Below are 13675 nucleotides of genomic sequence, written 5' to 3'. Positions count from 1 at the left end.
AACTATGATGGCGCAGTAGAAACCCAACTAAGGAGCCATGTTTATCCAGAATACATGATTCCATCACGTCAGAAACGAACTGTGGAAGACATTTCTGCTAATTATTCAATTAATAATTTACTCAGGAAATGAGTAGTTATCTCTTATTATGATGGGGGACTCACTCGTGTTAATCTGATATCTTCTGAGAGAACCATACCCCCATGAGTATTGAGTTTTAAAATGAGCTGTGGATCCTATGCCGATCCTAATGCAATCGTTGAATCTGTTGTTACATGAATTTAATATTAATTATGAAGGACGTTAATTCTGAATAAAAGGATTAACAGAATCGAATTAAGTATAGGCGCCAATAATAAAAATTAAGCAATCTTCAGCCTACAATAGGATGATGAGAAGACAGAATATTGCAATAATTATATTTAAGGATTCCTCTTGATCGGTTACACGAGCCGTTCATTACAGGAAATATGGTAACGCGGTTTGATTAATTTCGTCAAGAGGATTACGTATTATGGGCAAAATTTAACAAAGAAAGAGACAGAGAAATACCAATATTACGTCCGTATGTAAACCAACAGGGCATACAAAGCAATCCGAATATGTTAATCAGAACCCAAACAGAATCAATAGACAATGACGAAAATAATTCTGCACCAATCGATTGTCATTACCCCCACATATATATAGTACAAGAGGGGACAGAAATAGTGAAGGAATTGTGGGGGTGGTTATAATATATTACAACAAAGACAACATGAAGATTAAGAGAAAATTCAAGTATTGAGTCATAAGAAGAAACTAGGAATAACAGATATGTGTGAATGTAACCAAGTTTTCCATTCTTCATATCATGAATTGTAGTAAACTAAGAAAGGCACCTACGACATTCCTCACTTGGGGGTGTTAAGGGAATCTACATTATGGGTATGAACTAGGGATTCATCAATTCTGAGACGCATAAGGAGGATATTAGCCGCAAAAATACACGTAATTTACATCCCTTTATACATTGCTATGATTTATTGATAAAAAACTATGTGTTATTCACCTCTTTATACCTTACCATGGAACATATATATACCCATGGATATACTTATATGTATATTCATTCGTTTCTATATGTGAGATTACTTCATGAGTCATAAAAATAAGAAGTGTTAACCTCGTGAATCATGATGCCCATCTGGCGTCCTACAGAGAAGGGGTACCCAGGAACCCAACGAAAAAGGAGAGGAATGGTACCGATGGTACAAATTTTTACGCGGAAAGAAAGAATAGTTAGCATTATATGCAGATTCGAATGGGAAGATTATTCATTTGGCATAAAAATGTTCCCCCTAAAATTACACGACTGTTCATGACGTGTCTCATCTATGCATATATAAAGGGAGTAATGGACTGTTGAATCTGAACTGGTATAATATCAATTCTAATTTCATGTTGAACTTTAATTGTATGTTGCATACAATTGAGAGGGCTGCTATAGCGTTTAAATGTGTTTATGCATTCCTGTGGAAACTGCAATGAGTACAATGGAATAGAGATATAGAGATCCAATGGGTACCGCGTGAAATGCTGGGCCGCCGTGTTTATATGGCTTCCTTTATAGTTACCTTATTTTTGGGAAGGGGTTCTCATGCCCCATCCTTCTTGTTAGTGTGTCTTTTGATGTTTCGATATCTTCACCAGTATCCCCCCGTATTTTGCATTATTCCTATGTATTTTTTCTCATGTTTCAGCATTTTTATGAGAGTATTTTTTCATGGCGCTCCCTTCTTATATATGCGTGTTCAGGTGGGCGAATTTTGCGAACTTGATCTCCTCTGGGCTGATTTTCCGCAGACGCTGTTCCATACTGCGTAATTCTTCGCGCACGCCTTTCCATGTGGCGTAATTTCTCCACGACATAGGTTCATGTGGATTAACCTGGTCAGAGTTGTCTCATGTGGATCAATTTTTGGGGTGGCCCCCTCATGTTTTATGTCTGTCGCAGGCAAGCTGTTTCGTATCGCTTCATTATATATATCTCTCTATTTAATTTTTTCATGAGGATACACCTTTCTGTCGCATTCCTTTCACGACAATTTCTGGAGGGTTCCTGTATGATGACATCCCTCGCAGCCTCCTTATGAAGATGTCTTTACCTGCCGCGTTTTTATGACGATTACTTCTGTGTCGTCTTTCGATGATGCTTTTCTTCTCTACATTTTAATGATGCTCTTTGTGCGAGTCATTTCGCTGTTCTCGTCCTACGTGACTGTGATTTGTATTCTTCCGCGGCGGCCCTGTGATGCGTACTGCTTTGCCGCGGTTGTATGATACTTTCTGTCTGTTTTGCATTTTTCTAAGGATGCTTATATCTGGCATGTGACTATAATAATGCTTCTTCGTGTTACATTTCTGCAGAACTACTCTCCTGTTGTTGCGTCCATATGAAGATTTATCTGTGTGTGGAATTTTTTTCAGGATGATATTTCCTGTTCCCTTTTTATGAAGTTCTCTTCTTTTATGGTGCGTCAATGTGAGGTGTATTTTCCCTGTATGCCATCCATCTCTGCAAGATTCATTTTACCGCGTTGTACTTCTAATATATTTTTTGCCTCGTCAGTCCTATAGGGACGGAGTTTTTGGCTGTGTTACTATTAAGATTCCTGTTTGTGTTTCATTTCTTTCCTGACGATAGTTTCTTCTTCGGGTGCCCTGATGAGGTTTCTTGGGCCACGTCATTATGAGAATTCCTGTTGGTGTAGCATCTTCCTTACGAAGAATCCCTTTACCGCGTTATATTCATGATATTCTTCTGTTTCGCTGCTGTTTAAAGATGCCTCTTCCCTCTACTATGCTACCGCGAAGATATTTTCGCGAGGCCCTCTTTTTATGAAGATATTTGTCTTCCGCGGCATACTTATGATGATTCTATTTTCCGGCGGCATCCTCAATATATTGTTTTGTGTCATTTGTTTTATATGGATTCTCCTTTCTCCCGCGGCATCGTGGAGATGTTCTTCTTTGTGTCATCTTTTCTACGATCATTTACCCTCCTTCGCGGCCTCCTGAAGATTTCCTCTCGTGTGCGATTTTCTCTATGAAGATGCTCTTTTTCTGCGGCATGGTTAAGCTGCTGTCCTGTTTCTTATTTCTTTTATGAGGATCCTTCCTTCTCCTGGTATCTTCAGGATTTTCTTTTGTGCCGTCATCTTGAACCTGTTTTTTTGCCCCGATCATTCTGAAAAGGTTTCTCTTTGCCGCATCATCGTGAAGATGCCCTTCTGGCTGTATCCCTGCTGATATGTTGTATTTATTATATGTTATTCTTTTTTGTCACAATCCTCTGTTTCCTAATATCTTCAACAGCGTGCTTATTTTCTTTCTATGTGGCTGCATTATGAAGATTTGTCCTCTCTTTGGCTATTATGAGAATTGCCACCTATGTGAAGTGTAGATATCATGACCATACGGATATGGTAACATTAAGAAACCTGAATAATATACGGATGTGTAGAAGCGCACCTTTATCCCTAGAATATTATTGTTTTAGAAGTGATGATGTTCATGCAGTACTATCAGGTGGATAGCCGTGTTACCTGGATAACACTGTTAAATGAGGGAGGAAGTTTCCGTCAAGAGTAAGGATCTCCTGGAGTTTTATTGTAGGAAAGCTACTGACGTTTCCGTAGTACTCATATGTCCAAAGTACTGACATGCTTATCGTTTTGTTACAGCAGGGGGACAAGGCCGCTTGTGGTACTTTTACTTTCAGAATACTGGTGTCCCCTGTTCACACTGGTACAACCCGGGGATGCACGTGTAGTACTTTTACTTGAAGTGCATAGATACTCTAGAACTCTCATTTAAATCGTACTAAAGTGTTGTGATTTTCAAAGGTTCCCAATCCGGAGATTTTCATGGTATTGTCATATGGAAGTCCTAGTAACATAACTATCTGCATGACCTCTAGTGTTATCATACTAAGCTGCACCTTTATGTGTTGTTCCATAATGAATATCCTTATATTCAGAATACGATCTTATGAAAAATTACATGTTTGCCAGCAGTAGTGTCATGTTAAGAGTATTGTTCTGTGGATAATACTTCTATTTAGACACCACAGTCTCTTAGTGAGTACTCCTGATTTGCCTTGCCAATATGAAGAAGGTACAGACGGATGTATAGTACTCATATTGGGGGATAGCTGACGTGCTTGGTAAACCGCTATCTGGATGGGGACGAATCCCAGATAGTTGTACTAAATGATGTATTCTGGTTATAGTATATATGTGGCGTAACCTCTTACCATTCGCGGAGATTTATGGTATGGGAAGTGCACAATCTGGCGTAATATATTTATGTGAAAGATACTTTTGCGTCGAGTGTGTTAATGTGTGAAGTACCCTGTTAATTGACCAACACTACTGTTATGTGGGAGGCTCTGTATCCCAAAAAGTAGGCCTATGCTTGGATTATCAGGATGTCAAGGGTTTTGATGTAAGTTTAATGACTTCATTACATTACGTGCCGAATTGCGCAAATGCTAGGGATTATCTGTAATACTATTACTTAAAGGGTATTGCTACTGCGGGAGTTTGATGATGTTGAAAATACTTTCTTGTTTTGAGTATTGATCTTCCAGGAGTGCTATTATGCTACGTGGTACCATTGTATCTGCCATTATGTGCCTTCCTTAGTACGACTATATATCTGTGGTATTATTCTTTGGAGAGTAAGCGTGTACAAGTAATATCGTTATGTTAACAATACTGTTGTCTGGATAATACCTTCATTTGAAGTGCACAGTTGTATAGCGGTATTGATGAGTCGAAGTATTATTGTGTGAAGAGTACATAGATATAGGCCGTACTCATAGCTGCAGCGTTCTAATATCCCCGGTACATTCTTATTCGGAGCATCAGAAAATTACGATAGTACTGTCAAGTAATTTATGTTCAAGCAGATAAGATATATGGCATCATGATTTATCCTATGCACAGAGTTACATCATGGAGGGTACGAGCGTTTCCGTAATAGTCTTATATGAGGCCTACTATGGTATGAACCACGTGGACCTGTTCAATGTTCCGTCATTTGAGGAGTATTACGGTTATGTACCGAATTGTGTCCCTAGAGCAGCATGCCTGTCCTTGAATGTGCCATTATATGAAGCGTCTGGATTTAAGTTTAGTGGCCCAATTATATGGTGTACGGGATTTTACAACTCCTAAGAAATATTACCCACACCATTATTTTCATTGTATTATGGTGGTAAGAGTATTATGATGTAGATGGTACCCCTGTGCTTGAAATATTGATATTCCACGGGTGTAATTATCTGGAAAGCACTATTCCGTTGATTGTATGGTTATTGCAGGAGGATTACTGCGTGCACAGTCCTGATGTGTCTGGATTTGGAATGGTAATGATTAGGGAAGTTGCCGTAGTAGTGTGATATAGATGTACTAATGGTTGAGTTGTAGTAATATCTATTGTGCATTGTTGTTTGAATAGAATACCTCCGTGGCAGGTATGCATAATCTGGAACCGTATCTTGTGAGTACAATCACATGTGCATAGTATCGGCCTTTAAGAAGCGAAATTGTTCGCATTTTAGGACTCTCCCTCAGCAAGAACGATATGAAGGGTCTGAACTTCGAGGCCCAAGATTTCAGCCTTTATTCTACGAAGGACACTGCTGTCTCGGACTGGTAACAGTCTCTGAAGTATTATTATATTAAGAGTGGAAAAGTGAATAGAGCTGCATGATTTTAGGAGCACGGTCCTACAAAGTGTACACATGTCCCTAAATTACTCCTGTGTGACAATAACTTCTTAGTTTTGAGTGCTGATATTCTCACAGTAGTATCCTGTGAATAGTCCACTTTTGTCCGAAATATTGATATGGAAGGAATGACATTGTTGGGATGAGTACGACTGTGACCACCATACTATGATTTAAGTAGTACTGACGTACAGGGGTTATCATTTTTTCTACCGTGTCTGTGTGACTCGAGAATAATATTATATGAATGATATCATTCGATGAATTTAACAGATATACGTGCTGTAGTATTATATAAAGAGAACAGTTGTTTAGGATGCTGGAGCATATAACAGGTGTCCATGTTTGTGAAGTATAAAGCTGTACCAGCAGGTATTATTATATGAGCATTCAGGGATTATACAAGTACTGCACAAGAATCTAAATCGTTTGAAACCTGCAAACCGCCTGGAACACATTTACTTAAGAAGGAGCAATATACCAGTGGTGATTCCATGTGAGGAGCGTGAGTATATGGAGAGTGCCATTCTGTTGAGTCTACTGACATGCTGAATGCACTACAAGGTGAAATGTGATCATGTTCCTCGTGAAATGTTATCTGAGAGGTTCCATTGCGCCTGCATTGGGCTTATCTGAGGAGCACATCTGCGTAAAGTGTAAGGATATCCTTCAGTGTTACTGTATATGAAACATACCGAACTGTTCGTAGTACTTACATGTGGAGAGTACTTACACCGTTATTCTATTGGTATTTGGAAACAGGAGCTGCATTTGGGGTCCCGTTATTTGTACAATACTTGTGTGGATCCTCATTCCCCGTAATGTGCACGGATATAAGTGTACTACTATTATGTGACGAGTATAGTGGTGTATATACTAGTGTATGTTAAATATTCCGGGTTTATGCTTTCATTATATGAATAGCAGTGTCCTATAGAGTCAATGGATATTGCAGTCTAAGTATTATCTAAAGAATAATAACGTCTCTGGATGTTCAATGGTGAGGGGTCTAAATGTCCGCATAGTACTGTTCTATGAAGGTACTAGTAGTCGAGTTATATGGATCATCTGGAATACTACTATACCAATAAGAGCATGATGTGTGGAGTTTCCAGCCCTTTTAAATAAGAATAACCTTGGCGGAAGATTCTTCAAAGGCGTAATCATATGAAGAAAGTACAGTTCTGTTTACAGCCCTGTATTGTGAATAATCCTCCTATTTGAAAAGAACATCTATTAAAGAAGTATTCATTACCTAGCGTACTGTTATCGAGACAGTACAGATGTATGTATTATACTGAAATATACAATGTGCGACCCTGCCTGGTACACTCATATTTGAGGAATGGTAAAGTTGAGATAGTAGTATTAAGTGAACTATTTGGAAAGGTTGGATTTAAGGCTTCAGCTTCTATCATATGGGGTGCACTCCGGCTGCCTGAAGTAAGAGGTCGTTGTAGTAATCTAATATAGGGGGTGGTATTGTCTGAACCGTGTAAACGTGTCAAATCCAGTATTATTTGAGAAACCCTACTGTTATGTATGCCATTGTGTCCCTTGATGACTACCACTATTTTCAGCATACGATTATTTGAAGGGTTTCGAGTTAAGTTCAATGCGTGGATTATAATGAATCCTTGATTGAACCAATCATAAAGTTTGTCTGGAATATTGTATTTTGAAAACTGCAACCGTGCCAAAATCGGTATAATGTCAATGGTACTTTCGTGTGTATACTACTGATATTACAAGAATCTTATTATTTGTAAAACAATCTTCTGTAGGAAGAATGGAATAAAGCAGGATAAATATTAACTCACAAAATCTGATATGTTTGCCTTTTTAATCGTGATAGTTGCGAAACTTCCTCCCGTACTACTCAATAGGGACACTGGTGTTTAATGTCTAAGGATCATCCCCCAAGCTCTAATGGTTGGAGAACCAACAAATGTGAAATGCTTTGCATTGATGAGTAGGAATAACACAGAAAGAGCATTCTTTGAATTGTTGCCATATAAGATTAAGATATCTATTATATAAACTGAAGAATTGTGCAAGTCATGTAGGAAGCCTAGGATAGTATTCTTTGAAAAATACAACGACACAGAAAGTACTCTAATGTTAAGATTACTTATGTATATGCCCTGGTAACATTCAACAACTGGTCTTATTAATCAAGCCCTATTCTATGAGTTAACTAAACATTCCAAAAAAACAATTGTCTGGAAAATAAAGATGTGTAACCATTCCAAATAGTGAAAATTGTGGATATTCCCGTAGTAATGTTATAAAACTGTCCTAATAAATAATCTGAAATGAGGTCAGCCAAGTATTATTCTTTGAACAAAAAACATCCATAGGAAATATGCCAAATCCGAAGCCTACTTCCGTTAGAAATTATATATCTGAGTAGTATTCTTATTTGCAAGGCTAACAGGAAACTAACATTATAACCGTCTCCAGGGCAAAATTCTTTGAAAAATCTCGATATACGGAGAATAATTTTATATAGAGGATACTATTTTATTAAACGTGAAACTAAATCCGTAATAATATGACATAATCTACAAGTCTATGACCCAGAAGTTAAATTAGGGTGGCTAAAGAATTGAACGTTCCGTTATTTGAATAAATCCCTTGTACATATATCATAGAAGCCACCTCATTTGCGAAACATTATTTTAGAAAACCTTAAAGAAACAATACCCCTATGACAAAGTAAGAATCGTACAGATTCCTATGATGTATCAACCATAGACATTTCTGAGAAAGTTCACTATCCTGGAAGTAGTATTTTATAGAGAATGCATTTCTCCCAAAAGTATCATTGCAATAACTAAAATAATTGCAGCAGGAGAAACTCTGACAACGGGATACAGGTCCCAGGACCATAAAAACCTCTTATTATCTAGAAACAAGAACTAAGAGAGACTGAAATAGAAAATTTAACTAAGGTGAGATTTCTAAATTACAACTCCGGGGCCATTACCCCAACTAATCTATTAGACACGCAAAGATGAATATATCTGGTGAGTCAGACTACACCCACCACAGCTAAGAGAAAGGATAAAGGAAAATTAACGAAGGAGATAAGAATAATCAACTAACCCAACCTACACCAATGAAGGGAGACGGTGGATCCCAAGCAGGAACATGAAGTAATATAGAAACCCAAAAAAGAGTTAAAAAGGAATCTCTCGTAGCAGAACCAAAGGAGGGTTAGGAAAACCCAAACAAAAGAGGACGATCCACACCCCCAACATCCAGGAACAGCTGATGAAGCCAGTAGTACAAACCTTTTCTGACAACCAACTATTCCAGTTATCCAACAAGAAGGAACCGGATCCCTGACTGAAAGCATTCTTAAATATGTAAGTTCGTCTTCTAAGATTTTTGCTGATCCTAACGAACATTAGAATTCACCTTGAGAACTCCGAAATTTTATTTGAAACACTGAGATATAAATGACATAACTGAGATCTAATCTAATTCCTGAAAGGAGATAAAGATAAACAGTAAGGTAAATTCATCCAAGGGATTCAGGAGTCTTCATTAGGAGCTATTCATTTATTATGAAAATTCGAATCGCGAACGCCTATAAAATCTCAGACATTTATCTCGTCCGTTGTAAGTATGAAACCTCGGGACAACCGCAATTTTTGATACATAAGAGGCAGTGGGAATAGAAGAAGCCTAATGAGTCAAGGACGAAGCAATGCTAAACCACCCAGGGGACGAGTTAGTTTGTTTAATGTCTATTCAGTGTTGACCTGGAGCCAATTATATGAATTTCCAATCTTTGATTAAACTTAAGCCTATAGATTTATCCTTAATTTTATCTATGAATTTACAAATTATAGGATAAAATCCAAAGGACTATAACGCCCAACTACAACCTAAACAAAAACAGGGATATAAATAATCATGATGTACAATCGGATTACTCTCCTTAAAATCTCACTCCCAGGAGGGGGTCACTTTTTAAACAAAAGAGGTATCAACAGAATACTCCCCTCGGTTAGGTAAAATAACCCCCTACTCACAGAAGACGACAATAATAGATCCCGGAGGATCAAACAAGAATTTAAGCGGGCCAGATTCGACTGTCCAAGATCGACAACGACGGCGAGTACGGCCAAAGGAACCAAACTAAGGATAAGCCAAGGGGCGAAACTCTACAGGAGACAACCAGGATCGGTACATCAACAATCAAAAGGGACAACTTCCCACCTCCAACAAAATGGAACATCCAAATACCGCACCTACAAAATCCAGGAAAACAGCCCAAGAAGCTCTGAATAGGCGAACAGGTGATAACCAACTCAACAGCTCAAAATCAAGGGCCCCGTAAAAAGCCCACCTACCCGCAAAAAAACCCCAAAGGTCCCCCGAACCACCCCCCCCCATAGAAGAAGGCTACGAAAGTGGAGAAAGATACATCTACCTCAAAGCCGTCTTTAAAAGTTCGAATCAGCTCCAAAGAGACTGACCAACACTATCTCCTCCTCAAAAAAAACAAACACCAAACTACCATCATGAACCGAGGATCTGCTACAAAGAAAGAAATATTCCAACAAAAAAGAGAAGCTTCCACCCCTAGAAAGAGCAGCATCAAAAGCAAGCTCAAAAGGAAAAAAAGGATAAAAAGAAGACTAGGAAAAGGACAAAGAAGGAGCCAGATGGAAAATTAACAAGTCTCCGACGTTGACTGAAAACTCCCGAGAAACGACAGAAGGGTCCAAGTAAAATACGGTCAAAGTCCCCAGACAATACCAAGTAACCTCTCCAGCAGTAGGGAGCCAAGGAGTCAGCAGGGGAACAAAACCAACCCAAGCATTGGAACAGGAGAGAACCAACTCCTGAAGGATAAAGGGACAGCTAAAAAGAAGAAATGCTACTCAGATAGAGCCGGAGTATAAGAAAAAGAAGAGGACTCAAGGCAATAATTCAAGCCACAAGGTACCAAGAAAATTTTCATCCGTAACAGTTAAACGAGCACTTCTCCAGGACCCCCAGGTCTAAGCCAAATAACCAACCAAGACCTCAGAAATACAATCAAAGTCAAATAGCAGATGAGAAACAAAATCAACAGGACACCTCAAAGGAACAGACAAACCACAGGAGCCCAAAGTAAAGTCACCCAAAACTGCTTCAAACCGGAAGATAACCGCGAACAAGATCTACAAGAGGAATCCCGACCACCTACAGAAATCCAGACAAGGAATAATGGCCATCTAAGGAAAACATCAAGTCTCACTAAAGAGAAAACCAGAAGGAATTAGTCTCCAAGATTCCACTCAAGAAGGAAATGAGAAGTCTGACAAAGGGTTCCCACCCAAGAGGAAAACTCAGATCCCAGAAGCGGCAATAGTGAACAGATCAGGTCCAATAGACTCCTAAGGAAAGAACAAATAACAGGAACTGGGAAGGAAAAACGCCTTGAGGGAGGACCTCCCTAAAGGTTGATGGCAAATCACCTGCAAAACAAAGAAGGACCAATATCCCCAACAGGAAGGAGAGAAGTTTAGATCATCCACCGCACAACTAGGTATGCTAAGAATGAAAATAACAGACCAAATGCAACGTCTGACCCAAAGGGACAAAAAGGAGTATAAATGACCGAGAATATAACCCAACAACGAACAAGCCAAGGCTTCTGTAGAGGACGAACGATAGGACAAAGGTGACCCCGAAGGAACGAGGCCGAATGAGATATCAACTATAAACGAGGACAAGAGGCAGGAACAGAATTCCGAGACGGAGAACATCATGGTGCACTTCTTCACTGAACAAAAACTCAGAGACTATTATAAACAAGAAACAACAGCAGAAGTCAAGGGGAAGAATCTCGGGCCAGTATCAACAACAGGACATCTAATCATCTAGCCAATTCAAAAAGAAAAGTGGAGTTTTAGGGGGTAGGATCTGGACAGCCGACGAGAAAAGGAGACAAGGCGTATCCAGGAATGATGATAACAGAAAAAAAGAAATAGAAAATACATGAGATGACTCCTTCAGACGAAAATACAGCAAGACAAAGCCAAAAGGATACGATCACAGAAATGAAAATTCCCGAGAATGCTGAATGCAACACCAATGAGAAGGTACCTCAGAAGACCTCCTGACCAGAACCCCGACACTCTTCAATATAAAGTCGAACTAAAACTGGAAGCAGGGACCAAACAGGGAGAGACTCAGTTTAAAATGGAAGCAGCATAACACCAATAGAGATGATGAATCAGGACAGGAAGCCGACAATTAGAGGCACCTAAGGTGATAAGTCAAACATTGTCAGATCCAGAACAGCACTGAGGGACCTAAACTAGACAACAGGACAGAGAAAAATAACGTAATGAAGAGGGAGTTGTCGTAGGAAAGGAGGATAAAGGAGCAACTGAGTGCAGACGTCTCCAAGACACAGACGAGACAGCCACCGAATATCTAAGGACCAGAAACAGCGAACCCCGGTCGTTCACAGGTCTTTGCAGGGTTCCCACGGAAACAAGAGAAGAATCAGGATCTCAGGGGGTCCCGGGAACAGCGCAACATACAAAAGCCTCTACAATGCCCCAGAGCCAAATAGGGGCAATACACGACCAAAGAGCGGAAAGATAAGGTCAAGTAGAACAAAAAGGGGACAAGATCCAAGACAGGCAGGAGTCAGACCTGGAGGAGAGGCAAAACACTATCCAAGGCCAAGTGAAGCCAGGAGTCCAACAACTTAAGGGAAAGAGGTCCCAGCAGGACAGCCAGGGAAACCGAGCCACGTGCATGTCAGGCAAAGCAATCACGAGCAGGGGGCAAGCCAACAGTCAACAAATCATAAATGCCCCCTCGAAGACTAAGGCTCCTCAGGGGGGAAGAATAAGCCCCAAAGATGAGGAGAGGAGAATAACTCGAACTCTCAGTGATGCTTCAGAAATTGACCCGGAGTCTTGGGGGCACAAATGGAGGCCAAAAGGGACCCCCCAGGGGAAAAAGGGGAAGAGGATGACAGATGGGAACGGCAAGGGAGAGAGACCTAAGAAATCCGGGAAGGCGGAGGGTCAGAAGATTCGGACACGGAAGACAGCAGGGAAGGGGAGGATTCCCAACAGGCAGAAGACGGGAGGCAAGATTAAGTGGGGAGGGACTGAAAAGCAAAGCTCAAGGGATCCGAGCCGAATCAGGAGGGACCCCGACTCAGCAATGGAAAGGACGTCTGAGACAGTCACCCACAGGCAACAGTCGAGAATCCTGTTATGGATGTAGACGAAATATCAACAGAAGGAGTAAAAGGAGGAACCGAAGGGCTGAGCAGAGGAGAGGGGGCCGAATGGCCAGGAAACGACGGGTACAGGAAGAGAGGATATGAAGCAGCAGAAGCAGGCAGGGGGGCCAGGGAGCAACCAAAGATCAAAAGCAGAAGAAGGATCAGGGAGGAAACCCAAGTGGCAGGCAGGATCGGGACGCAGACAAGCATAAGTAGAGAATAACAATGCGAAGGGAACCACAGGAAGAGAAAAGTCCGGATATATCAATATCAGTTAAGACGTGACGTGGCCAGATTGAGGATTAGGGTGAACGGGACAGGGACCCCCACCCCCCCAGTCACGAGGCATCTTATCAAACCATCCGAAGCAGCAGCAAAGGAAGGTGACTTCCTTAGGAGGATAATAGTCCCCGTCCCGGACTCAGACGGTGGACAAGACACGACAGGAGAAGGAAAAATCAGGACCCGAGCGAAGAGACGGATCAACCAAGCAACAAGGAACGTGCAGAGGAGGAAGAAAACTGACAAGAGGTACGGCTCAATCACGAACCAAAGTGCGTGCAACAGGAAAATTGAAATCGGAACCAGGACTTCACTCTCCTCCACTGACACGAGAGGTAAGATGATTGAGTCGATAGGAAGGATCT

The 13675-nt window shown here is 40.5% G+C and overlaps 3 protein-coding genes across 3 annotated transcripts; 2 read left to right on the top strand and 1 right to left on the bottom strand.

Moving 5' to 3' along the window:
* Nucleotides 1–5000: 5000 nt before the first annotated feature.
* On the top strand, nt 5001–5706 carry C922_05296 (hypothetical protein; the record flags this gene model as incomplete). The annotated part of the gene is made up of 3 exons (XM_008820867.1): nt 5001–5100; nt 5268–5413; nt 5572–5706. The coding sequence occupies 3 exons, from the start codon at nt 5001–5003 to the stop codon at nt 5704–5706; spliced, it is 381 nt and encodes a 126-aa protein (XP_008819089.1).
* Nucleotides 5707–8467: 2761 nt separating this feature from the next.
* C922_05295 (hypothetical protein) lies at nt 8468–9189 on the bottom strand (the record flags this gene model as incomplete). The annotated part of the gene is made up of 2 exons (XM_008820866.1): nt 8468–8638; nt 9073–9189. 2 exons carry the CDS (start codon nt 9187–9189, stop codon nt 8468–8470), a joined length of 288 nt encoding a protein of 95 aa, XP_008819088.1.
* Nucleotides 9190–11781: 2592 nt separating this feature from the next.
* On the top strand, nt 11782–13027 carry C922_05294 (hypothetical protein; the record flags this gene model as incomplete). Its single annotated transcript, XM_008820865.1, has 3 exons — nt 11782–11880; nt 12072–12145; nt 12430–13027. The coding sequence occupies 3 exons, from the start codon at nt 11782–11784 to the stop codon at nt 13025–13027; spliced, it is 771 nt and encodes a 256-aa protein (XP_008819087.1).
* Between the last annotated feature and the right edge of the window lie 648 nt (nt 13028–13675).

The sequence above is a fragment of the Plasmodium inui genome, assembly GCF_000524495.1.
Source record: "Plasmodium inui San Antonio 1 unplaced genomic scaffold supercont1.53, whole genome shotgun sequence".
Classification (NCBI taxonomy): Eukaryota; Apicomplexa; class Aconoidasida; order Haemosporida; family Plasmodiidae; genus Plasmodium; species Plasmodium inui.
This window is presented reverse-complemented; position numbering and strand designations above follow the sequence as displayed.